Source organism: Colobus angolensis, unplaced genomic scaffold (genome assembly GCF_000951035.1).
Source record: "Colobus angolensis palliatus isolate OR3802 unplaced genomic scaffold, Cang.pa_1.0 Scaffold13, whole genome shotgun sequence".
Lineage (NCBI taxonomy): Eukaryota > Metazoa > Chordata > Mammalia > Primates > Cercopithecidae > Colobus > Colobus angolensis.
This window is the reverse complement of record NW_012114252.1, coordinates 19,159,715-19,184,203: the sequence shown is the minus strand read 5'-3', so window position 1 is coordinate 19,184,203 and position 24,489 is coordinate 19,159,715. Positions and strand designations below refer to the sequence as shown.

The 24,489-nt window shown below is 39.4% G+C and overlaps 1 protein-coding gene across 1 annotated transcript in view; it reads right to left on the bottom strand.

Moving 5' to 3' along the window:
- MYO16 (myosin XVI) overlaps positions 1–24,489 on the bottom strand; it is a 653,675-nt gene that overhangs the window by 511,724 nt on the left and 117,462 nt on the right. Inside the window, exon 3 of the mRNA XM_011933947.1 lies at positions 8,413–8,483. Coding sequence (XP_011789337.1) covers positions 8,413–8,483 — 71 coding nt within the window. The remainder of the gene's footprint in view (positions 1–8,412; positions 8,484–24,489) is intronic.

Genomic DNA, 24,489 nt, shown 5'->3' with positions numbered 1-24,489 from the left:
ACATTGCCGATTCATCTGAAAGTACTGAAAATCATAAGAACCAAATGACGAGGAAAGGGAACTTTGCACTTAAAATGTGTGTGTGTGAGTGTGTGTGTGTTTTCTGTCTTGGTGTAAGGGGTGGTTTCCGGATTCTGGCCCTTCTGATTGGCTAATGAACATATCATAAATGACCCTGAAGTCTATCACTCAGTAAACCAGAAAATTATTACAAATATTTACAAATCACACATCAAGTCTGAAGGTTCAAATCAAATTCTGTGGTTCATACATAAGAGTTATCTTTCACCAATTTTTAAAATGAGGGTTGGATCTATTTTAACATGAGTTTTCACAAGTCTACAAGTTTTACAATGAGAGCTTCCCCTTCCCTTCTCTGTAGTGGTTACGGAGCAGTCATGGTAGAGGAGACTAGAGAAAGAATTATTAGGAAAGCATCCAGTTTGATCCAGGGTTGTCTTTGTGAATGTCATGTGCCAGGCACAGTTCTACAAGTAAATTAAAAAAAAAAAACCTCTGAACTTTTAGTAGCTATGGGGGAAGAAGCAGCGATGTGAGGTGCACAATTTGAATGAGGTATAGTCCATGTGTTTGCCCTATGTTTATGAGTTCTCAGTAGTTCAAAGAACATTTCTATAAAGTCAGAAACAGTGACAGAGAAGAAAAGTGGGGGACAAAAGAGATAAATTTATATCAGTAGCAAAATTAATTTTTTTTTGCAATTTCTCAAAATCTAACATCATTCTGGAACTTCCATACACTCGTTTTTATTCAACAGCAATACCGCAGACTGGCCCTTATAGCCTGTGCTTGCATCTGTGCAAACTCACGTCCACTTCTCTGCCACTGTATCACACTGAAGGATCATATTCACTGTAGTGTCATCTTGAACATACTTATTTTTGCTTTTCATGATCTTCTCTCTGGCAAATATTATATTCCAGGTTATCTTGCCATAGATAAACTACTCAGAATGCGGTGAGTTGAATTATATTTATTATTTCTATTTGCACTGCAGAGAGCCACAGCTTCCAGCCAATGGAACCAGACTCTGAACACTGAACCACATCCAGAAACTTTAAAATCCTAAAAACCTGTTTTCCTTTTAAGTGAGTATAAACCCATCTCCTTCATCAGCAGCACTGGTTTGCTGCATTTTAAATTTTCTAGATTTTATTAGGCAACACGATATTCCAGCTGCACTTGGCAAGGTATATATAAAGGTGAATTATGTAGTAACTACTCTTAAGAAATAGTGCTGTTTGACAGTGTGAGGTTTATGATAAAGGGTATGCATAGCATTCTATGCAGTCACAGCAGAAGGTACCTAACAGCCTGATAGGAATTGGATAATTGGATATGGGAACACAGGAGCTAGTCTTGAAGGATCAGGAGGCATTTAACAAGTGGATGCAGCCTGGGGTGAGACATTCATATATCTGTTAGTTAAACCCATATTTCCACTGAGGAACTACTATGCACCCAGCACTGTGCTAAGCCAGAGGGCTGATATTATAAACAAGAACACACCTCTGGAAGAACAACCTACAATTGGGGGATGACGCAGGCAGAAAGCTGAGAGGGGACAGTGGTGAGCTGCTGGCCTGTCTCAGTAGAGCTCCCCAAAGTAAGAAACAGCCTCAGCGATATTGAGGAGGAATGGAAACAGCCATGTGTAGAATTATTAGCAGTCTGGTACATCTAGAGAGTAATATAAATTATTAAGATTGCTTAAGGAAGGACTTTCTAAGTAGGTGAGTTTCAGGCTGGTAAGTAAGGAAACCCTTTCTCGCTACAAACCTCTAGTTCCTCTAGGAAAGATTTTGTTACCAGTAGCTTTGAAGGTGCATTTCTGCAAGTTTCCTTAGGGGAGTTACAATTCTGTAAGAAGTCTGTGAAAAATGTGTTGTTATCTGCCTTCACCCTGTCAGGAAAGAGTTCTGATTCTTAATAATTTGGGATCCTTATTACAAAGATATAAAAACAAAACAAAACACAAAATCTAGCTACTAACTTCAGTGGGGCCTTTCTTAGATCGTTTGATGTGGAGCAAATCAGGCCTGTGTGGTGTATTCCTAAAAAATGGAAAACTCATCCACTGGGTTTCTGGCAGCATTTAAAGCATCATCACAACGTGCTCTTCTGTTGCTCTTTTGCCCTCTAAGTCAAGCATGCAGGGAGTCATGATAAAAATACGCCCGCAGGCAGGTCAGGGTTATTATTCTCATCCAAGATGCAGCTGGAGATTTCACTAATGCTCTAAAATTCTGAACTAGCGACTTTCCAATTATGAATGTGATGGTTCTCAAGGACCCGAAAGACACTGAATTTGAAAAAGCCACATCCAGCCAGAATTTTGAATCTTGAATTGCACCCCTGGGGTTATGTGAAGAGTCTCTTGTTCACAGTCTGTGGCCCTTCCATTGCCTGTTTGCCAGGGCCAGGCAGCACCCTGCAGCACTCACCCTCAGACGTCAGAATCACCCAACTCACCTGGCTGTGCCCGCTCTCTTCCCTGCCCTTCACCTGCCTCCTGCTTCCTGCCGCTGCATCCTCCATGGGGCTCCCATTCCACATCCCCCAAGGAACATGCAGGAACAGCCCCTGTGAGGTCCTTGGAGGATGTGGAATGGGGGCCCGTGTGGAAAACCCCCCTGTGCAGACAGGACTTTGTCTTCTGCTGTGAGCGATGTTCTTGCTCGAGTCTGCCCTTGTAGTTCTTGCCCTTTTTCTTCTAGGAAAGCAGAAAAGGGGCTTGGAGTTCAATGACCAGTGTCCAGGTGGGTGGGCAGGGTCGCTGGTGGGCAACTGCCACACCCCAACTATTTTTGTTCCTTAACACTATGTATTTTTTAAAAATAAAATATTTCCCTAGGCATTTTCTCTGGAATCCTGATATTCTGCCTCTGCAAAATACATTATTTTCTGCTAGAGTTTGAAAATTAGGCTGTTGAACCACCTCTATGTAGTAAGTTGCTAATTATCTCTGCTTCCTATAGCATCCAAGCCTTTAGAGAAACTGACGGTGAAGCGTAAAATGCAGCTCGGTTTTGAGCAGCACATTTTCTTGTTTGGGTAGCAAAATTACTAAATAATTCAAAATTTAAAATTTGAATAAAAACAGTCTTAACTAGTTTTATGTTAGTTTTATTATATGAAACATGCATGTTTCTTATTTAAAATGTTCAAGTCATTTGTAAAAGGAAACAGAAAAAAATTAAAAGACCTTGTCCCCTTTACCTAACCTGAGTCACTGTTGAAAATTGCTTATCTGGTCTTCAAGATCCTCCATTTTTCTATTAAAAGGTTTCTCTCTCTCTCTCTCTCATACATCTGATTGTGCTATACGCACTGTTCTGTAACCTGCTTTGGACATGTATAATATGTTTTGGATATAGTTTCAGATACATTATGGCTCAATATTTTTTTTTTTCTTTTGAGATGGAGTCTCGCTCTGTCGCCCAGGCTGGAGTGCAGTGGCCGGATCTCAGCTCACTGCAAGCTCCGCCTCCCGGGTTCACGCCATTCTCCTGCCTCAGCCTCCCGAGGAGCTGGGACTACAGGCGCCCGCCACCTCGCCCGGCTAGTTTTTCGTATTTTTTAGTAGAGACGGGGTTTCACCATGTTAGCCAGGATGGTCTCGATCTCCTGACCTCGTGATCCGCCCGTCTCGGCCTCCCAAAGCGCTGGGATTACAGGCTTGAGCCACCGCGCCCGGCCCCAGCTCAATATTTTTAACAGCTACATGAATTCCACTGTTTAAATTCCTATATCTAGAATTCACTTGATCAAAGAAAGAGTATTTCTTATTTCTAATATATTTCATCCAAACTTGGCTATAGTCTGAGGCTAAGGGTTTAGTTACCATCGGGAGCTCCTTCTCAATTGCTCATTGAATAAAGGTAATAACAAAACCCTAGATATTTTAGCCAAGCCTATGTAATACTGGTTTTTACTTCATAAACATAATATTTTTGCAAAGAGTTAAATCTAAGGTTTCTTCTACGCTGTCCTCATGAGACCAAATGCCTGGGATACAGATGTTGCTACTTTTTGCAATTAATCCCCTTCTGTCAGAGTACCTGATACCTGCCATATGTTTAACACAGACATGATTCAATAAATGATGAGGTAAAAGGATTAATTCAGATGTATTTGTTGAAATTTTATGAAAAAGAAGATAAAACTTAAAGATATTATATGGCCAAAAATATTAAAATATGTTTCTCAAATATCCACCTTTAACAACAATTGAGTTAAACAACACAACTCAGTAATTTCTGCAGCTGATTCCCGATGCTCCACAAATGCATTCTGCCTTTCCCTCAAAGTCCCTGATCGTCTATAATTAGAGCTCAGTGCTGACGAAGCATCAGGCTCCATAACGTGGGACACCCAAAAGGTGAGGCAAACAGCACAGATACTCACGCTTGACATTTTAGGTGGCTAAATTGCCTTTTTCAGTACTTAAGACATTTTGAAACCCTGTAATTTCATCTCTCCAGCAACCTGCAATTTTTCATTTGTTTTTATTTACTTGGTAACCCCAGGAAAAGGAGACTTCAGCACTAAGCGCCCCCTCCTTCAGCTGCCACGAGGTTTCCTTATCCATCCTCCAGATTCATCTTCCACTTTGTCTCAGTCTCACAACCCTTGCATAACAATATAAAAATACAGTATTTTTGCACTGGGTTGGGAGTTAATAAAGTGCTTTCCATCTCCCTCATCAGTTTAATCTTCTCATTTCTTTTTCCTTCAAACGCTACCATTTCTGAATATTTATACTCTGTTACCCAGGCTTAGAGTATACTCTGTATACTGTTACCTAGGTCTTCACCCTAAGAGACCCTTGTATCCTTCGAGCTCATTCATTCATTCATTGACTATGTATTGAGTATTCACTATGCATCACGCCTTACATCCCTAGAGCTCATTCATTCATTCATTGACTATGTATTGAGTATTCACTTGGCATCACGTGCTAAGAACAGAAAAGTATACAAGACAGCCACAGTTTTTGAGATTTCAGTCTAGCCGAGAGAAAAAGCCACATATTCCATTAATTAGAATCCACTGTGACAAGATCTATGGAGAAGCAAGGAGGGTACCTTATGAGATCTTGGACAAGTATTCACTATGCATCACATGCTAGGAAAAGTATCCAAGACAGTCACGGTTTCTGAGATTTCAGTCTAGCAGAGAGAAAAAGCCACATATTCCATTAATTATACTCCATTGTGGCAACATCTACAGAGAAGCAAGGAGTGTATGTTATGAGAGCTTGGACAAAAGGGTTATTAAGCCGGACCAGGAGAGTGAGAAAAGCCTTTGTAACTGATGCCCAGAAGCAGCCCAGTGGCCCCATTGTTTGCCTCCTTCACTGTCCTCTGCGAATCCCTCTTCAGTCCGCTGCAATCAGCGGTTTCTTTTTCTGTCTCCCTCAGAGGCACACAGTATATGCATTTTGCGTCTTTTCACCCCAATATCTATCACAGTGTCAGATATTAATTAAGTAGTAACATTAATTAATTAGCTTATCTCCTTAACAAAGCTACTGAGCATCTCTGAGTATCAGGCACTCTCCTGGGCATTATAATATTCATGAAAATATGACAAGTCCTGTCTCTGATGGAGCTAACATTCTAGGAAATAGAAAAGAGTCACCTGAACCTATGATAGGTTTGGTGACAAGTGTGCTATAAAAGATGGGAAAGAACAAGATAAAGGGATGGAAGTGGAGTTGCTTGTGAGGCGTCCGTGGTGAGTTACTATACCCCACAGGGCAAGCCAGGGAGGGCTGCTCCTTTAGATCACGTTGAGCAGAGACCCACAGTAAGTCAGCGAGCGAGCCGTGTACATCTGGGAGGCTTGTGCCGTGTGGAACCCCGGCAAGAGCACACGAAGCAGGAGCACGGGCCAGTGCTGAATGAGCAGCAAGATGACTGGTGTCAGCAGAGCAGAGCACAGAGGGAAAGTGACTGGAGAAGATGCAATGGCTGTGGGCTGGGACTTGAGACAGATCATGGTGTGGTCATAAGCAGGACTTTGGCTTTTACTTATGAGAGAAGGAAAGTTGTTGGAGCATTTCAGATACAGAAGTGACATGACCTGGCTGAGAATGGGAAACAGGACAGTGTAGGCAAAGATGGGACCTGGGAGAAGAGTGAGAAAGCTGTTTATCCAGAAAAGAGAGATGGCGGTTTCAAACTGGCTGGCAGCTGCCAAGGGGATGGGAGATGGTGGTGTTGTGGCTTCATTTCAAAGGTCAAGAAAGCAACTGCTGATCTGTTGATTGGGAGCATAGAGATGCATGTGTTCACTCAAAGTCAGATACTCTATATCTATATCTATCTATCTATCTATCTATCTATGTATCTATCTATATCTATCTATATCTATCTACCTATCTATATCTGTTAGGGACAAACATAAAGTAAAAGTCAACAGGTATTTGATTTGGTGGTCTTCACAATTAATTTAAAGATAGGAACTTAATTTTGAAAAATATCAAAATTAACATATCAATCTAATCTCTCTCTATACATACACACACGTGAAGAAGTGACAGTCTCTCCCTGTCCCCTGTACCCCTTGTGTTTCCCTTCCCTCTCCTCTTCCTTCTCCTTTCCTTCCTCTTTCTCTCTCACACATAAATACACAGAAATAACACTTTCCTAGCAACAGCAACAATGACTTGCACTGATTTGTTCATGGAAGAGGTCTGTCTTCTACTGGGACATGCAAACATGCTGATAACTAGACCTTCTGAAAAACAGGCTGATGGGCTGGGCACGGTGGCTCAAGCCTGTAATCCTGGCACTTTGGGAGGCTGAGGTGGGCGGATCATGAAGTCAGGAGGTCGAGACCATCCTGGCTAACACGGCGAAACCCTGTCTCTACTAAAAATACAAAAAATAAATTAGCCGGGCGTGGTGGCGGGCGCCTGTAGTCCCAGCTACTGGGGAGACTGAGGCAGGAGAATGGCGTGAACCCAGGAGGCAGAGTTTGCAGTGAGTGGAGATCACGCCACTGCACTCCAGCCTGGGTGACAGAGTGAGACTCCGTCTCAACAACAACAAAAACAAACAAACAAAAAACAGGCTTATGATATTTGCCATGACGAGAATATTAATCTACGGAAGACTCTCAGCAGAATGTGCCTAGTAGGATTGCTTAAAATAAAACCTAGGATCTAGGGACTAATGAGGTACAACTCCTTGAAAATATCATGGAAGTCATATAGGGATCTGAGTGTAAAACAGAGACGTTTCATAACAAAACATTCCAGAGAAGGAAAAGGTTACCTGGAAATCTCTCTTTGTATCTATTTCCAATGCTAGAGAGAAAGCGCCTATGTTCTTTGGCAAACTGTCTTCTATCACAATATTCTCTGTTCTTTTTCTGTTCTGCTGACTATGTAATAACTTGCATTCCAGATCTCTTGAGCCTTTGGTATACACCAGTTTCTCTTTCATGCAGTTTTTCCCCAACGTTGACCATAAATTAGAATCACCTGGGAAGTCTTAACAACTCCCAGCAGTCAAGCCACATCCCAGAGAAAAGAAGAAAGAATCTTTGTGGGTTCAACTCAGGTTGGGAGTCAGGTGTCAGTATTCTAATAACACCCACGTGATTCCCAGGTGCAATCAAGGTTGAAAATTCATGTGATGTTAAGACGCTTCTGGAAGTTACGGGCGTGACCCCCCTCTACTACAGTTTGCTATAGTGTGAAGAAATACAACATGATTTTTTGTGTTGAAAGACAGTCATAAATTAGACTGATATCTTAGGTTAATTTATATTTTTCAAAATTAAGTTTCTATCTTTAAATTAGTCATAAAGACCACTAAATTGAATACTTATTGACTTTTACTTTATTTTTACCCCTAACAGAACCAGCAAAAATTTCTTGCACATGACAAATATGATATTTTAAATGTAGTTATTTATAATATAATATTTTTAAATGTAGTTACTTATTCACTTACCCCCTTCTTTGTTTCTAAAATACTACAAGGCAGGCTGTATTTACATTTCTATGAGCTGGCTCATGAGCAAAATATAGTAGAATTTCATTAGAGGAATAAGGACAACTTGTGGGAAAAAAGAAAGGGTGATTGCCTAATACTGTATAACTGATACAACATTATTTAACTTATTTTGAAGGCTATTAGTTTTTAAAAGTGATTTCTTTAGGGCAGAAATTCTAACTTCATTGATGAAAGATTACTTACAAACTTCAATACAGTAATTAATAATAATTTCAGCAGATTATCCAAGCCTGTTAATTAGAAACACATCATCTTTCTGATCATCGTCCGTGAGATGTGCATTTCGTTCCTGGCTTGGAACCTGTAATGTATTCTCCCCCGGGTGTCCCCATGCACTGGCACTGATTGTGCCGGTTCTTACCAGATGGAGCAGGGACCCTCCCGAGGAGACGAGGGTGTGGGGGTCTGCCCCCTCCTTCAGGAGCCGAAGCACTGAAAACAACAGAGAGGAGAATGGAGTTACAGAGAGTCCTCCCTCCACGTGTGCAACCAACTCTGTAGCCTTTCATTAACATCTAAAATGCAAACAGCTGTGAACAGCAACAAAGACCGCCTCTGTGCCATCTGACCCTATTTGATGTGATGATTGGTGGTGTTTCTCGTCATCTTCAAACTTATTCCATAGTTGGGCGACATAATTTCCTATTACAACCATGCAAATTAATGAGAAAGTGAAACAGATTTTTTAAAGTGTACTGTTTCAAAGTGTCTGGTGTATGCATCCATTGTAGAACGAAAAGCAAAATGAAAGAAATTACTTCATTAGGTTCACATGGGCATTAGGTCACTGAATTTTTATTTTTATTTTTAATTCATTAAGGCCCATTGGCTTAAAGCAATAAAAGCTTACTTTTTAACATTAACCTTCCACTGGTGCCATGAACCCTTGGCAATGTTTCCACCATTCTCACAAAGCACTTCAGAACAAAGCCACATATATCCAAATTAGTTAAGTCAAATGGATCAAACTATATACCAATTACTAGAATAAATTCACAGTTGAAAGGTGACCTATATTTCCATTTGAACAGCAAAGGTGAATTCATTAGTACACAGAATGCCACAGACTATTAGGAGATTGATTGACTGTGTTCCATTCTCTGCTACTTAAAATGAAGCTGTAAGACCAGCCCCACAGAAAGGTTCTTCAATCCCCAATGCACTATAATGGTTTCCACTCCTAATAGCAATGTCATACTTTTACTAAAATACCATGAATGCATTTTCCACACACACAAAATTAAAGCAACAGTTACTCTTTTATTTCATTATTACACAGAACGGTACAAAATGGCTCAGGTTCAAACTCATACCTCACTGAGGTGTACTGTCTTCCCGATTAACTTTATCTGTAAAGTGAAATGTTGCCTGAAGGGGCCTTCTTTCCTACGGCACTCCAATTCTTTTATGTGTTCCAATGTGTAGTCTCTGACTATCTTCCCCAAATCTAACTGCATATCACAGAAGGCAACATGAGTCTTGGCAGACATCGTGACTATGCAAAGCTTCCTCTCCAGGAAGGTCGAGCTCCTTGACGGTGGGTGCAGTGAGTGTGGTGAGGGAGACAGGCCTCCACCTGTGAGCCAGGTCAGCCTGCCCTGCCCCGTGTGTCCCGGCCACCCTTTCCTTACATCAGCGCACCCTTGGAGCACATCCAGGAAGCAGTTCCTAAATAGAAGCATGTTCACATCTATTCATTGCCAAGGGACTTTCCTTTGATGATGCTCTTTCTGCAATCAAGGATTTAATTATTTGCATAACCTAGAATCTGCTCACATTGAGTAGTGTGTTACAAAAACATTCTCAAAGGTGGCAAACTTGTAGGATCAGCTGTAACCTGACAGCTCATGTAGCATTCATTTGCCAACTGGGTTATCTTCTTTCTCTGCTATTACAAGAAAAGCTGAGGAGGCCAAGGCCATTTTTCTCTTGTTCTTCACTGTATTTCTAAGAACGGTCCTGTTACGTGGTATGGAGATGGTCTTCCTCCCACCCTTTCTCTGCCTCGCTCTCTCTCTCTCTCTCTCTATATATATATATATATACGTGTATGTGTATATATATGTATATATATAAAATAAATGAAGGCACCTCTTGCAACCTCATGTACTCATTACTCTTAATGTTTAAAATCCCTTTCATGATAATAGAAAGTTCATTTCATACATTTGCCAATGGTTTCCTCAGATGATAGACAGCACTTTTACTCTAGTATTTATCCTTTTAGCAAATGAAATTATCCAACACGAATTAACTAATATTGATTTTTTTATATTCTGCAAAGAAATAGCACAAGTGTGATCTCACTACCAAGACAGTGTGAAGTAGATTGTATCATGTTATAATATTAGCAAAATGCAGTCAGATTTTTATGCAGAGTCCATTATGCAGACACACAGTGAATCATACATAATAGAATTCACTGATCCATATTCTTTGGGTTTGGGGTTACACAGGTTTCAGCCTGAGACCTGGAAAGCTACTGAACTTTATGTCTCAGTTTTTTGTCAGTAAAACAATGGACAGTCGTACTCATTTCATGGGGGTATTGTGAGAATTAAATGAGACAACATATGTAGCATGCTCCAGGCACTTCGTAAGGATCAGTAAATGACTGGAATGACTATGTGTAATAAAACCCCATAATAATATATCATAGAATCCATACTTTAAGATCTATTCTGAATGTTTTCCAAACTTTCTGCTTACTAAATGTTGAATTTAAATGCAGAATAGATGTGAGGCAAATTTAGCATATTATCCTGGAGGTTGAGTGTATAATTTATCAAACAAAAGTGGAACAAAGGGGGAAATATACACAGCAAAGGAGAATGCTGAGTATGGAGAAAGTGAATCTTTATTACCTTTGCTTTAAATACAATCTACTGCATTGTAAGTTCATGTCAGTTGATTTTTAATATAGGTATTATTTAACTGTCTCACAACCAACTCATAAAATTCCTGGAATTTTAACAGTTGGCTCTCATGAGCTGGCAAGGGAGAGCTCCAGATCACTAAAGTGGCCAATCACGAAACTCATAAAGAACATTGCCCAGGAACGCCCGGGAATGAGAGCAGGGCTACACTCAAGCTCTCTGAAGGTCCTTCTCATCACAAGGAAACATGCGAGGAAGATAAGCTTCTTCCTCCATCCAGCCAGGCATCATCCTAGTGAGAAAAGGGCAACCTGTGTTTTGTTTGTCCTAGATAGCACAGTTTTTTTGAGAGGGCTGTTTGCATGATCAAGAAGAAACCACAAACTCGATATTAACTGGCTTGCCCATCATTACCATGAGTAAGGACTCAAGAATAAGACAAAATCAACTACTGGCCAAATAAGAAATAGCTTTATTCTTTGCATATACATATAGTAGTGTGAGCTAAATTCTATGACTCTGCTAAGGGTTAAAAACTGGAATTGTGAGGGACCTAAATATGAAGACATAATGAAGAAAACATCATTTGTATAATAATTAGTTTATAACGGGGCCGGGCACGGTGGCTCAAGCCTGTAATCCCAGTACTTTGGGAGGCCGAGACGGGTGGATCACGAGGTCAGGAGATCGAGACCATCCTGGCTAACATGGTGAAACCCTGTCTCTACTTAAAAATACAAAAAACTAGCCGGGCGACGAGGCAGGCACCTGTAGTCCCAGCTCCTCGGGAGGCTGAGGCAGGAGAATGGCGTGAACCCGGGAAACGGAGCTTGCATGAGCTGAGATCCGGCCACTGTACTCCAGCCTGGGTGACAGCAAGACTCCGTCACAAAAAAAAAAAAAAAAAAATTAGTTTATAACAATTTTGAGAAGAAAATTATGAAACTAACATATGTAGAACATTTTTGGTGTAACCCTGTACTAAGTACCTTACATGTAAGAATTACTTTAATTCTCTCCATACCTCTATAATACGGATACTAGAATTGTCACTCTTTCTTTTACTAATAAGGAAGCTGAGGCTTTGTTATATTACGTGGTTCCCTGAAACCATAGGTACATACATGATGGAACTAGAACTCAAGTGCAGCCACAGGACTCCAGTGATTGTGCCCTTAACCCCAGAATCAGAGAGCGAAACTTCAGAATCACAGCCAGGATCAAGATCCATTGTAGTGGTCTCAGAATTACGAATTGTGTGGGAAATTACTCAAATTTCTGTTAAAATACGTTACCCAAAAAGGTATGGGTTCACAGCAACCTTGTAATAGCATGATTGGAGCCGCCAGTCAAGTGAAACGGCAGCACCACTCTGAGCCTTTCTGTTATGACAAAATCTGCAAGGAAACAGCCTAAGGAAAACAGCCATCTGGGGACCAAAGAGAATAACGAAGCGCATGCTTCCTTTTATAGTGTTGCCGCTTGGAACGGATTCAGCATTTATTGTATATTTGTGGCTTCATCATCAAGCTGCAGCAGAACTCCATCGAGATGCCTGTGGGCGGTGGGGCGGGGGGGCATGATTTGATATTTAAAAAGAAACATTCATTCTCCAAATTTTCAGCTATTGGGGTAAAAAATGGACTAAAATACATCATAAAATTTGCTAAGTGGCTTTAATAGACTACGCAGCTGGTTCCCACCATCACCAACAATAACCAAACACAATAGTCCACCTGGTTGTCAGCATTTATTTTCCATTTCTAGATACTGTATTGCAACCATTTATCTGTAAAGTCTTTGGAGACCCCATTAGCTAGGGTGGACATGTGACTGCATAGCAATCTGGACCTACTCTCACACAGTCTCCACTACAGTGGCTCTTATATTCACAAAGGTGTTACATTTAACATCAACAGAGGAAAGGAAGATAAAACTAAGCGTACCTGGGTTCTCAATTCTGTTCCTGTTATAAGCCCTGCAGAAGACAGTTTCCAGACAGAAGGAAGGACAATCATGCATGGTAAGAAGTTAGCAATTGGTAAACCCGGATAGAGGATATATGGGAGCTCTTGTGTTATCTGGGAAAGTGTTCTGGAAGTTTGATTTTATTTCTAAATAAAGAAGTTACAATGAATAACCACAAAGTATCAAGCCAGATCAAGCCAGTGTCATTTTTTTTTCCTCCTGAAATGATAACGAAAACATCAATGTGAAGACTTCTAAAAATAGATGCCTGAGAATTTCCATACAGTTGTTAGTCGTCTGAGAATGCCTTTGAAAATTGTATCTTATGTCATTAACATGTCAATCAAGAAGAGAAGCAAGAAGCAGGAATATAGAAATTATGTTATCAACACCACAGAAACGTCTATTTGCACAGCAGTGTTGCTGAAATACAGATTTCCTTTCCTAAGTAGAGCTCAAACTTTAGGATGCATAAGAATAACTTGAGGATTTTATTAAGATGCATTTTCCTAGTTCAGGGCTTCTCAATCTGTTTTTTATTATCAGCCCCTCACCCTCTGGGAAACTGTAATAACGCCGACAGGCTGGGATATCTACTTATGGCATGTGGCCGGATGGAGGGTCACAAAATCGTTGCTTTAGCTAAGAGTTTTTGCCCTTCAAAATCCCATTTTTGTACCTTTAGGAGCTATTTCTGCCCCCATTAGAATCAGTTCCTAGTCCCATCTCTTCAGTCCTTTGATTCAGGAGCTTGTGGTGGGATCTAAAATTGTGTTTTTAAAAAAACACATGCACACACACTGCAGGAGATTGTGGTGCAGATGGTCCCTTAAAGACATTCTGAGAAAAACTGCTAAGATTTTACAATCTCAGGAAATTACCTCTGAACGCCTCATTTGGAAGTGACCGAATTAGTAAGTGGCAAAAACTTGATGGAAGATCCTTTCCCATTAATTTGTCATTGAGAGTTTGGCCCCTAGTGCCTCATGTTCCACAGGATCCCTCGGGACACAAAGTATTCTCAATACATGCATATTAAGCTGGACCTCTGGAATGGATCTGTGGATCCGGAATAATCAGTGTGAGCTCACAGGAGGTGCTCAGGCCGCAGTGGATGGGGAGGCGTCCAGTCAGAGACTGAGTCTGGGCAATGACCGTCGACCCTCACTATGTTTTAGATCCTTACCCAAACTTTGGAAAGATACAAACTGTTCTGTCACAGGTTATTAAATTCAGGCAGTCAAAGAGTGTCCATTGATCCCTATGTTCCTTGATGACTATAATACCGAGAAGCATAGACAGCCAACGGAATCAGCATCCAAGGACTGTTCAGTTTGTTTCTGTCCAGCCTGGAAACAGTAGGTTCATGATAAGAGGGTCGAGCTAGGTTGTTGGAGCTTTGGTGGGCTCTGCCTGAAGTCTTTATTCAAGTGAGCTGCTCAATCATACCTTAAGTGTTTGCTTCTGATTTGACTCAGATCCACATGCACTCACAGGATGCTCAAGACTGCTACCAGCCATCCTCCTGGACAAGGAGACCCGTCAGGGCTGGGCATGAAGTCAAGGTACATTAGGTTCCAGCCTTAGCAAGGGAATTATGGGCGAATTAGCTTGAAGCACCTGGAATCAAACAGTCGCTGAGACCCACCTTAGCCCCAGAGACCTCACAGTCTTCAACCAGTAAAAATGCATTTCATGTCACTTTGGCCATGGCTTTACGATTTCTTTTTTCCCACTCAATTCAACTTAATCAAAACTGGACCTGACTAAATCCTGAAGACTGTAAGCCAAGTCCAAGGTCTTCAAGGCCCCATTGACCTAGATTCTCCAATTCCAATCCAGTGTGCAGTTATGACAAATAAAACAAATATTTAGTGAGCGTCCTTTTTGTATTAATAGTTAGCACTATCCCAAGAGGTACAGATGTACAGAGAAGAAATAGAAAACAATCCTACCTTCATAGAGTGTATAATCTAGTTGGCACTAGTAGTGGAGAAGACAGAGGACAAAAGGGATCAGAATGATTTGCAGTGCTTCTTGAATCACTGGCTATATATCTTGAATTTGTTCTGAAAACTGAATTACCATTTTCCCTTCAAATATTACTTATAACCCATTTCATTCCTTCTCCTCCTCAAGGATCACACTGAGATTATGTTCAGCATTATCATCATCTTCCTTATATCTCTTAGGCCTTCCTTTGTTTTCACTCAATATATTACCCTGGATATTTTCTACTGCCCTGCCACAATATGAAATCCTTTTCATCCATGTACAATCAACTGTTAAAGCCATCAATTCAATTTTAATTTGTCACATTATTTTTTAGTTCTACACTTTCCATTTGATACTTTCATATAGATTTTAATTACCTGGTAGAAGGTTTTATCATTATTTATTGTACATGTTGGTTGGAGTAATTACGAAATCAAATCTGATAGCTATATCATGTGCATCACTTGTGAGTCAGTTTCAATTTTATATTGTTTCCCTTGATCTTATATTTCGGTATACCTGTTGTTAATGATTATTATTGTTTGATTGGTCATATAGAGTGTGTTAGGCTATACTCCTTCCTGTTCACATTTTTAAAAGCATTTATGAAAACTAGTATTAATTCTTCTGTAATCATTTGGAAGAAATCCTCTATGAAGCCATGTGTGGCTGGTCTTTCCTTTGTGGAAAGATTTTATTAATTAAATCTATTTGATATAAGCCTATCATGATTTGTGTCTTTCTAGGAATTTCTTTGTTTCTTGTGGGTTATCTAATTTTTTTGGCATATAATTTTACTAGTATTACCTTTTAACCCATTTTAAGTTTGATTCTAATATACGGTATACTTCCCTTTTCTCTGGGGGATACCGTCCAAGATCTCCAGCATGTGCCTGAAACTGCTGATAGAACAAAATTTCATATATGCTATGATTTTCCTATATGTACATACTTATGATAAAGTTTAATTCATAAATTAGGCAGAGAAAAGGTTAACAATAATACAATAGAACAATTATAACAATATATTGTAATAAAAGTTATATGAATATGGTCTCTTTCTCTCTTCAAAATATCTTATTGTATTGTACTCACTCTTATTCTTCTCGTGATGATGTGAGATAATAAAATGACTATATGATGAGATGACATAGACACTGTGATGTCGCATTAGGCTACAACTGACCTTCTGATGACAGGTCAGAAAAGGTTCCTGTGTTCCAGGTGATGCCAGATCACTGAGCCATGATGGTGCCAGTGGTTAGACACAAGAGCAGAAAATATTGATGATTAACATGCAGGTAGTGTACACAGTATATACGCTGGATAAAGAGTTGATTCGTGTCCCAGATGGAATGGAGTGAGATGGCACAGGGTTTCACTACGCTACTCAGAATGTTGTGCAATTTCAACTTTTTGGAATTATTTATTTCTGGAATTTTCTATCTTTTATTTTTGGACCAGGATTGATCATAGGTACCTAAAACCGTGGAAATCAAAATCATGGGTAAGGGGGCACTATTGTATCCTCTTTCATTCCTGATTTTAGTAATTTTTCTTTTGGTTTGGCTTGGTCATTTTTTTTTTTTTTTTTGGTCAGTTTAGCTAAGGTTTTCAATTGTGTTGATCTTTTCAAAGGACCAAGTTTTGGTTTTATTGATTTCTCTATTGTTTTTCTCTATATTTCTTTTATTTCTACTCAAACGTTTATTATATCGTTCCTTTTACTGGCATTGGATATTGTTTACTACTTTTCCTCATTTTTGAATATAAAAAGGTTAATTTAAGATACTTTTATGTATTTAAATATAAGCATTTATTACTATGGACTTTGGGTGATTAGGTTGTGTTAATGTAGGTTTATCAATCATAAAATGTGTACCATTCAGGTCAGGGAGATTAATAACAGGGGAGGTTATGCAGGTGTCAGAGCAGGGGCTATATGGAAAATCTCTGTACCTTACCCTTAATTTTGCTGTGAATCTAAAGCTTTTCTTAAAAATGAAATTATTAAAGAAAGATGAGTGTTTACAGCTATAAAATTCTCCATAAGAACTGCTTTAGTTATACCTTACATCTTTTAATATGTAGTATTTTCATTTCATTTGTCTAACCTTATTTTATAATATCTATTGTGATTTCTTTTTTGATACATTGGTTATGTAGGAGTATTCTGGTTAACGTAGTAGTTTGCTAGGGCTACCATAACAAGATACCTCAGATGGGTGGTTTACACAATGGAAATTTATTTTCTCATAGTTCTGGAAACTAGAAGTCCAAGATCAAGGTGTTGACAGTTTGATTTCCTCTGAGGCCTCTCTTGTTGGCTTGCGGATGGCCGCCTTCTCACTGTGTCATCACTGTGTCCTCACATGTGACTCTCTGATGGCACACCCTGTGCATGTCCAAATTTGCTCTTATTAAAACACCAGTCATATTAGATTTGAGCCCACCCTAATGACCTCTTTTTAACTTATTGGCCTCCTTAATGCCCTGTTCTCAGATACAGTCACATTCTGAGTGACTGGGGGCTAAAGTTTCAACATATGAATTGAGGGGAGGGGTCAGGGCAGGACAAAATTTAGCCCATAATAGATAATTTTTGTATATTTGTGAATTTTATAACATTCCATCTATTGAGTATTTTTATTTTCATTCCATTATGGTGAGAGAACACACTTTGTAATATTTTAATTCTTTTAAAAATTATTGACACTTGTTTCATGGTTTTGTATGTGGTCCATCGTGGAGAATGTTTCATGCACTCTTCAGAAGAATGTGTGTTCTGCTGTTGTGGAAAAGCATGTTTGATAAATTTCTGCTGTATATAGTTGTTCAAGTCTTGTTTTTCTTGAACTTTTGTCTAGTTCCATCCGTTGCTGTGAAAGGTACTGAAATATTCAAATATCTGTGCATGCTCTATTTTTCCTTTTGATTCTGTCAGTTTTGCTTCATGTATTTTGGAACCCTGTTGTTAGGCACATATATATTTAAAATTGCTATATCTTCATGATGGAATACTTCCTTTTTAACTATATAATGTCCTTATTTTTTCTATAATAATAATTTTTACATTAAAGTTGAGTTACCTGATATTAACATACGTACTCTAGCACTTTTCGGGTTACTTTTTGAGTGGTACATGATTTCCCATGTTTTACTTTCAACCAATTTGTGTCTTTGAATCCAATAGATGTCTCTTATAGGCAAAATATAGCTGAATGACTTTTTAATCAATTCTGCTAATCTCTGCCTTTTGAGTATTAAATCCATTTATATTAATGCAATTACTGATAAAGTAGGATTTATGCCTACCATTTTGCTTTTTGTTATGTGTATTATACCTGTTTCACTCTTCTATGCCCCCATTGCTGCCTTTTTTGTGTAAATAGGTACTAATTTACATGTCATTTTGATTCTCATGCATTTATTTTCATATATTATTTTCTCATTATTTCCCTTGGGATTACAATTAATATATTAATTTATAACAATTTAGTTCAGATTAATGCCAACTAGATTTCAAGAGTGTACAAGAACTTTTCTCTTATATAGCCAGCTGTGCCCTCTACCACTACCCTTCTAACTTTGGGTCATTATGTTCAAACAAATTACATCTTTATGCATTGTGTGCTCATTTATAACAGCCTTATGTTCATTTATTTCTGTAATTATGTTTTAAATATAATGAAAGATTAGAGTAACAAAAACAGGCAATACTTCTTTTTATGTGTTTAAATTTCAAGTGCTGTCTATCTTTTATGTGAATTCAAGTCAAATGTCTTTCATTTCAGCCTGAAAGATTCCCTTTGCTGTTTCATGAAGGGCAGATCTGTTAGAGAAAAATTCTCTTAGTTTTTGTTTTTCATTAATGTCTTAATATTCCTCCATTTTTGAGAAGTCATTTTTATGGATACAGAATTCTTGGCTGGCAGTCTTCCTTTTCAGCACTTTGAATTTGTCATCTTTCTGCCTTTTGGCTTCCACGGTTTCTGATTAGAAGTCAGCTGTCAATCTTCTTGAGGAACCCTTGTACACGAAGCATAACTTCTATATTTATGCTTTCAAGATATTTTTTGCCTTTGGCTTTTCACAGTTGGATTATGTTGTGTCTAGGTATGGATCTGTTTCAGTTTATCCAACCTGGAATCTGAGAAGCTTCTTAGATGTGTACATTAATATTTTCCATCAAATTCGGCAAGTTTTCACCCATTCGTTCCTCCAATATCATTCCTGCCTTGTCTTTCTCGTCTCATCTGTGACTCCATTATGTACGCTGGTACACTGGATGGTACTCTACAGGCCCCTGAGGCTGTGCTCATTTTTCTTCATTGTTTTTTTCTTCTCTACCTCAGACTGGATCATCTTAATTGATCTATCTTTAAATTCACTGCTTGTTTTGCCAGCTTAGGTAGACTTTATTTCTGCTAGTGTATATTTAATTTTAGTTACTGTACTTTTCAACTTCAGAATTTCTGTTTGTTTCTTTTTATAATTGTTCTTCTCTATGTGGGGAAATACCACTCTCATACTTTCCTTTAGCGATTTAGACATAATTTTCTTTAGTCATTTGAACATTTTTATGATCGTTTATTTAAAATCCCTCTCCAGTAAATCTAATATCTGGGCTCTCTCAGACACAGTTTCTGTTGACTACTTTTTTCTCTCTCTGCGGAACATACTCTCTTGTTTATTTGAATATCTCATAATTTTTTGTTGACAACCATGTTTCTTAGTTTGGTTTGTGCTGCTCTTACAGAATGCACAGACTGGTTAATTTATTTTTTAAAATGGTAGTTTATTGGCCAGGCGCGGTGGCTCAAGCCTGTAATCCCAGCACTTTGGGAGGCCGAGACGGGCGGATCACGAGGTCAGGAGATCGAGACCATCCTGGCTTACACGGTGAAACCCCGTCTCTACTAAAAATACAAAAACTAGCCGGGCGAGGTGGCGGGCGCCTGTAGTCCCAGCTACTCGGGAGGCTGAGGCAGGAGAATGGCGTAAACCCGGGAGGCGGAGCTTGCAGTGAGCTGAGATCCGGCCACTGCACTCCAGTCCGGGCGACAGAGCGAGACTCCGTCTCAAAAAAAAAAAAAAAAAAAAAAAAAAAATGGTAGTTTATTTTCTAACCGTTCTATATCCTGAGAAGTCCAAAATCAAGGGGCCAGTATATTGTGAGAACTTTCTTGCTGGGTCATCCAGTGGGGTAAGGTGGGAAGAAGGGGAGGGCAAAAGGGACCAAACTCATCCTTTTGGAAGGGAGCCACTCCCACAATAACAAACCTACTCCTGTGATAACAGCATTAAATCACTCACGAGGGCAGAGTCCTCATGGCCTAATCACCTCTTAGTACTGTTACAATGGCAATTAAATTTTAACATGAGTCTGGGAGGGGACAAACATTCCAGACAAAGCACTAAACATGATAAATAATAAAATGTAGAAACTTTGAAAATCAGATTCACTGTCCACTCCTGGGTAGGTTGCTGTTTCTGCTTGTAATTGTTGTTTGTTTGTTTCATTACTTTTCTTAACGAAATCTGCAATGTCTATATGATGTGTCATGTGTAGCCACTGAACTCTCTGCTTATTTATTGTAGTAGTCAGTGAGTAAACATATTTCCTTAAATAGTTTGAAGCAATAACACTCTTAGCCTTCACTTAGGAGCTGGGCTTCTGTGCTGGGACGCTTCTGTGCTGGGGCATTGCTGTGGTGCTCTTGGCGACAGTTTACATCTTTTCCTTAGTCTGCACTTCTACCTGTGCAAAGCCTTAAGAGCAACCCTAGGAGAGAAACTGGGGTCTTCCCAGGTGTCTTACGAGCACACCCACAGCTCTGAACATGTGCATAGCCTTCTAGATTCTGAGGCATACATTGCAGTTTTTCAAAGTACTCTAACGGACCTCTCATTTCCTTCTAAGTGTTTTGGCCAGCTTCTTGTTTGTCCCAATGGTTGCAATGCTACCTAAGGATTCCTGCTGGTTGTTTTCTACAAACGCCCCAGGGAAAAGGTTTGTAGTGAGCTTATTCTGACTCACTTTATATGAAAACAAATCTTGTGAGTGACAGTGGCCAGATAGGTCAAATGATAATAATTCTCTAAGAATGGTGTTTTTGGAGGAGATCCAGTCACTCAGAGGCTGCTGGTTTACGGGGCTGCCAAGATTGCGAGGCTGCCGGGTTTAGGGCTACTACAGAGCTAGGGAGAAGAGGAGGTGGCTACAAAAGTTGAAGGACCATGAAACACTGCTCTTGCCAAAGTTCAACCATTTGTTCCTGAATAAACGCTTTTTTTTTTTTTTTTTTTTTGAGACAGAGTTTCGCTCTTGTTGCCCAAGCTGGAGTGCAAAGGCACAATCTCAGCTCACTGCAACCTCTGCCTCCCAGGTTCAAGAGATTCTCCTGCCTCAGCCTTCAGAGTAGTTGGGATTACAGGCGTCTGCCACCACACCCAGCTAATTTTTGTATCTTTAGTAGAGACAGGGTTTCACCATGTTGGCCAGGCAGGTCTCGAACTCCTGACCTCAAGTGATCCACCTGCCTTGGCCTCCCAAAGTGCTGGGATTATAGGTGTGAGCCACTGTGCCCGGCCTATAAATGCTTCTTAGATTGTTGGAAGCCTTTGATTAATCTCCAAAGTCCTGAAAAAGTTGATTGTGCCAGTGTTCTCCTCGCTTTATGGAGGACAAATTTTCAGTGGTCGTCTCTTTGTAATTCCAGGAGCAGTCTCCCCCATTATCTAAAAACTGGCAGAAGAATCCCTGAAAATACTTATCTCTCATTGAGAAGAAGAAATTTGCTAACATTAGATTTATAGTAATCATTTTTTTTTTTTTTGCTAAAGATGAAATTTCCAAGTTTCTGTAAGATGGAAAAGATATTCAAAAGGCTATTGTCAAACTTACATGTTTTACAGAAATTTTAACATATCCTGTTGCAGTACAAATTGTCTGGTGGGAATCAGGAACGGTCTGCTTACCAAAACCAGTCCTATAAATCATTGACTCTCTCTATATTCCAGAACAGATGTAAAGTGACAGTATTATAACATCATAAACTTGATAGCATATTTCCTCAGATCTTGATGTAGAAGTAGTAAATCCAGGATGCATGCAATATAAATACATGCTTCACTTCTTATTTTCTCTCTATAAAATTCTCTGCCAACTTATGTTATGTAAGTTTAAAATGCTCTTTTTAATGCCAAATCTTAGAAATAAACAGTTTTAAAAAATGACTCATTTTTACAAATAAACAAAAAGAACTGACATAACTACTAATACGGAATTTTGCTTGTATCTCGAGATAATAAAAACAAAAATAAAGAACAGCATGCCAATATCTGAGGAAGTTATTAAGATGCGAGTAAAATGTTATTTGTAATAGCTGTATATACCTATGTAATAACTATATATACATAAATACATATATATGCAATAACTATATATATACACACATATGTATATGTGTGTATATGTGTATATGTAGTATATACACACACATATGTATATGTGTATAGTGTATATGGTATACATACACTATATATGTAATAACTGTGTGTATACACACACACACACACACACACATATATATATATATAGAGAGAGAGAGAGAGAGTCTTTTAAAAGTAAGTCAAGGGGGAGAGAAGTATCTTAGTATGTCACTGCCTACTCCTTAAATCTAACCTGGGAATCAAAAGGGCTGTATGTACCACAGTGCTGTTTGTGGCCCTTACTATGCTCTTTGACTTTTTCGGTGAGCCTCAGTTCCCTCATTTGTAAAACTGTGAGGAAAGCACTATATTATTGTGAAACATAAGATACCATATAAATGTTACAGATGATTATTACTTAGTCAATTTTGGGGACAGGACGAAAGCTTAAAGGAGGCAGTAGACACTCTTTGAGAAAGCTTTCCAAAAGGTGAGAATTATTGAGCATGTGGCTTTAGAAGCAACGCTTTCGTGGTAGAAATCTCAAATAGAACTTGCAGGTTAAACTGGTTGTTTCTCACTCTCCTTTCCTTTCAAACACGTCTTTTAGTCCTATCTGAAAAATGTCATTATGGAACTGAGGTCCCACCCCACCCTGCAGTTTCATCATGCATTTCCTTTTATCTTAGATAATTCTATGATATCCTTATCCTGTCAGGTTTTAATTAATCAGGGAGTCTTAGTGCTCATATAGCCTTTGTGTGTTTGTCTGATGTGAGATTTGAGAAAAATCCACGGGATCACAAGATTTCCCAAACACAGGAATAAGATACAATCACCATGTGAATTACCAAAGGATACATTTCAAATTGGGAACAGAAATCACATCCCACAGTTTTATTTATCTCATTTATTCCCTAATAACCACAGTATATACCTGTTCATACTCCCTTTCTGAACATTACCCCCTTCAGCTGTTCAGAGAGGGATCCTACTACATATCTAGTATCTTTATTCTCCGAATACCATTGAGTGGACCTGGACATCTGATCCCAGTTGGGCGTGATGGATTTTCCAGCTGGGAATTTGAAATTGGGACACGGAGACTAGTTACTTAATTATGGGTGCTGGACATGGAAGGTGACCTAAGGGCCATATGGAGATGGCCATAATAGTTTACATGCAAATGAGAGTCCAAGCTGCAGAGGAGGAATGAAGGCAGAGGGAGAATGAAAAGAGCCAGGCCGGGCGCAGTGGCTCACGTCCCAGCACTTTGGGAGGCTGAGGCGGGCGGATCACAATGTCAGGAGATCGAGACCATCCTGGCTAACCCAGTGAAACCCCATCTCTACTAAAAATACCAAAAACAAAACAAAACAAAACTAAAAACTAGTCAGGCGTGTTGGCGGGCACCTGTAGTCCCAGCTACTCCGGAGGCTGAGGCAGGAGAATGGCGGGAACCCTCCAGGAGGAGCTTGCGGTGAGCCCAGATCGCGCCACTGCACTCCAGCCTGGGCGACAGAGTGGGACTCCGTCTCAAAACAAAACATAACCAAACCAAACAAAACAACAACAAAAAAAGTGAGTCTCCTCAGTTGAGGGCATGAAGAGCAGAAAGAAAGTGAAGCAGATGTCCTAAGTTCCTGGGTTTTATATTCAGTTTCATGGGTGGTCTCTGTTCATATCTTTATTTATTTAAATTCATGGGATATTCCCTTATTCTTACGTGGTGCACTTTAGTAAACATGAGTTGGTTTGTTTTTTAAAAACAAACCCTCCCTGACTCAGGCAATACATCTGTAGTTAATTCCTAGTGTAGCCACGTAACTTATTGCCCAAGCCAGGATAATGTGGAGATCAAAGCAGACTTTCTCATTATAACTGAGCAACTGGTTGCAGAGCTGTCCTACATTGTTGAAACACTGATGTGAAGCCTCTGGGAGAGGACTGTGAAAGAGCTTTCAATTGAGATGGGTCACAGCAGGTTATCTGTTGCTATGCAATTTATGACCCCCATGCAGCGGCTGAAATTAAAATCATTTACTTTGCTCATACATCTGGGTCTCCAAAGGGCTATGTTGACCAGATCTGGTTTAAGGTCTTCTATGTGGTGTGGTCAGATGGTGGCTGGGGATGGGTCATTCCGAATGTTTCTTCAATTACAT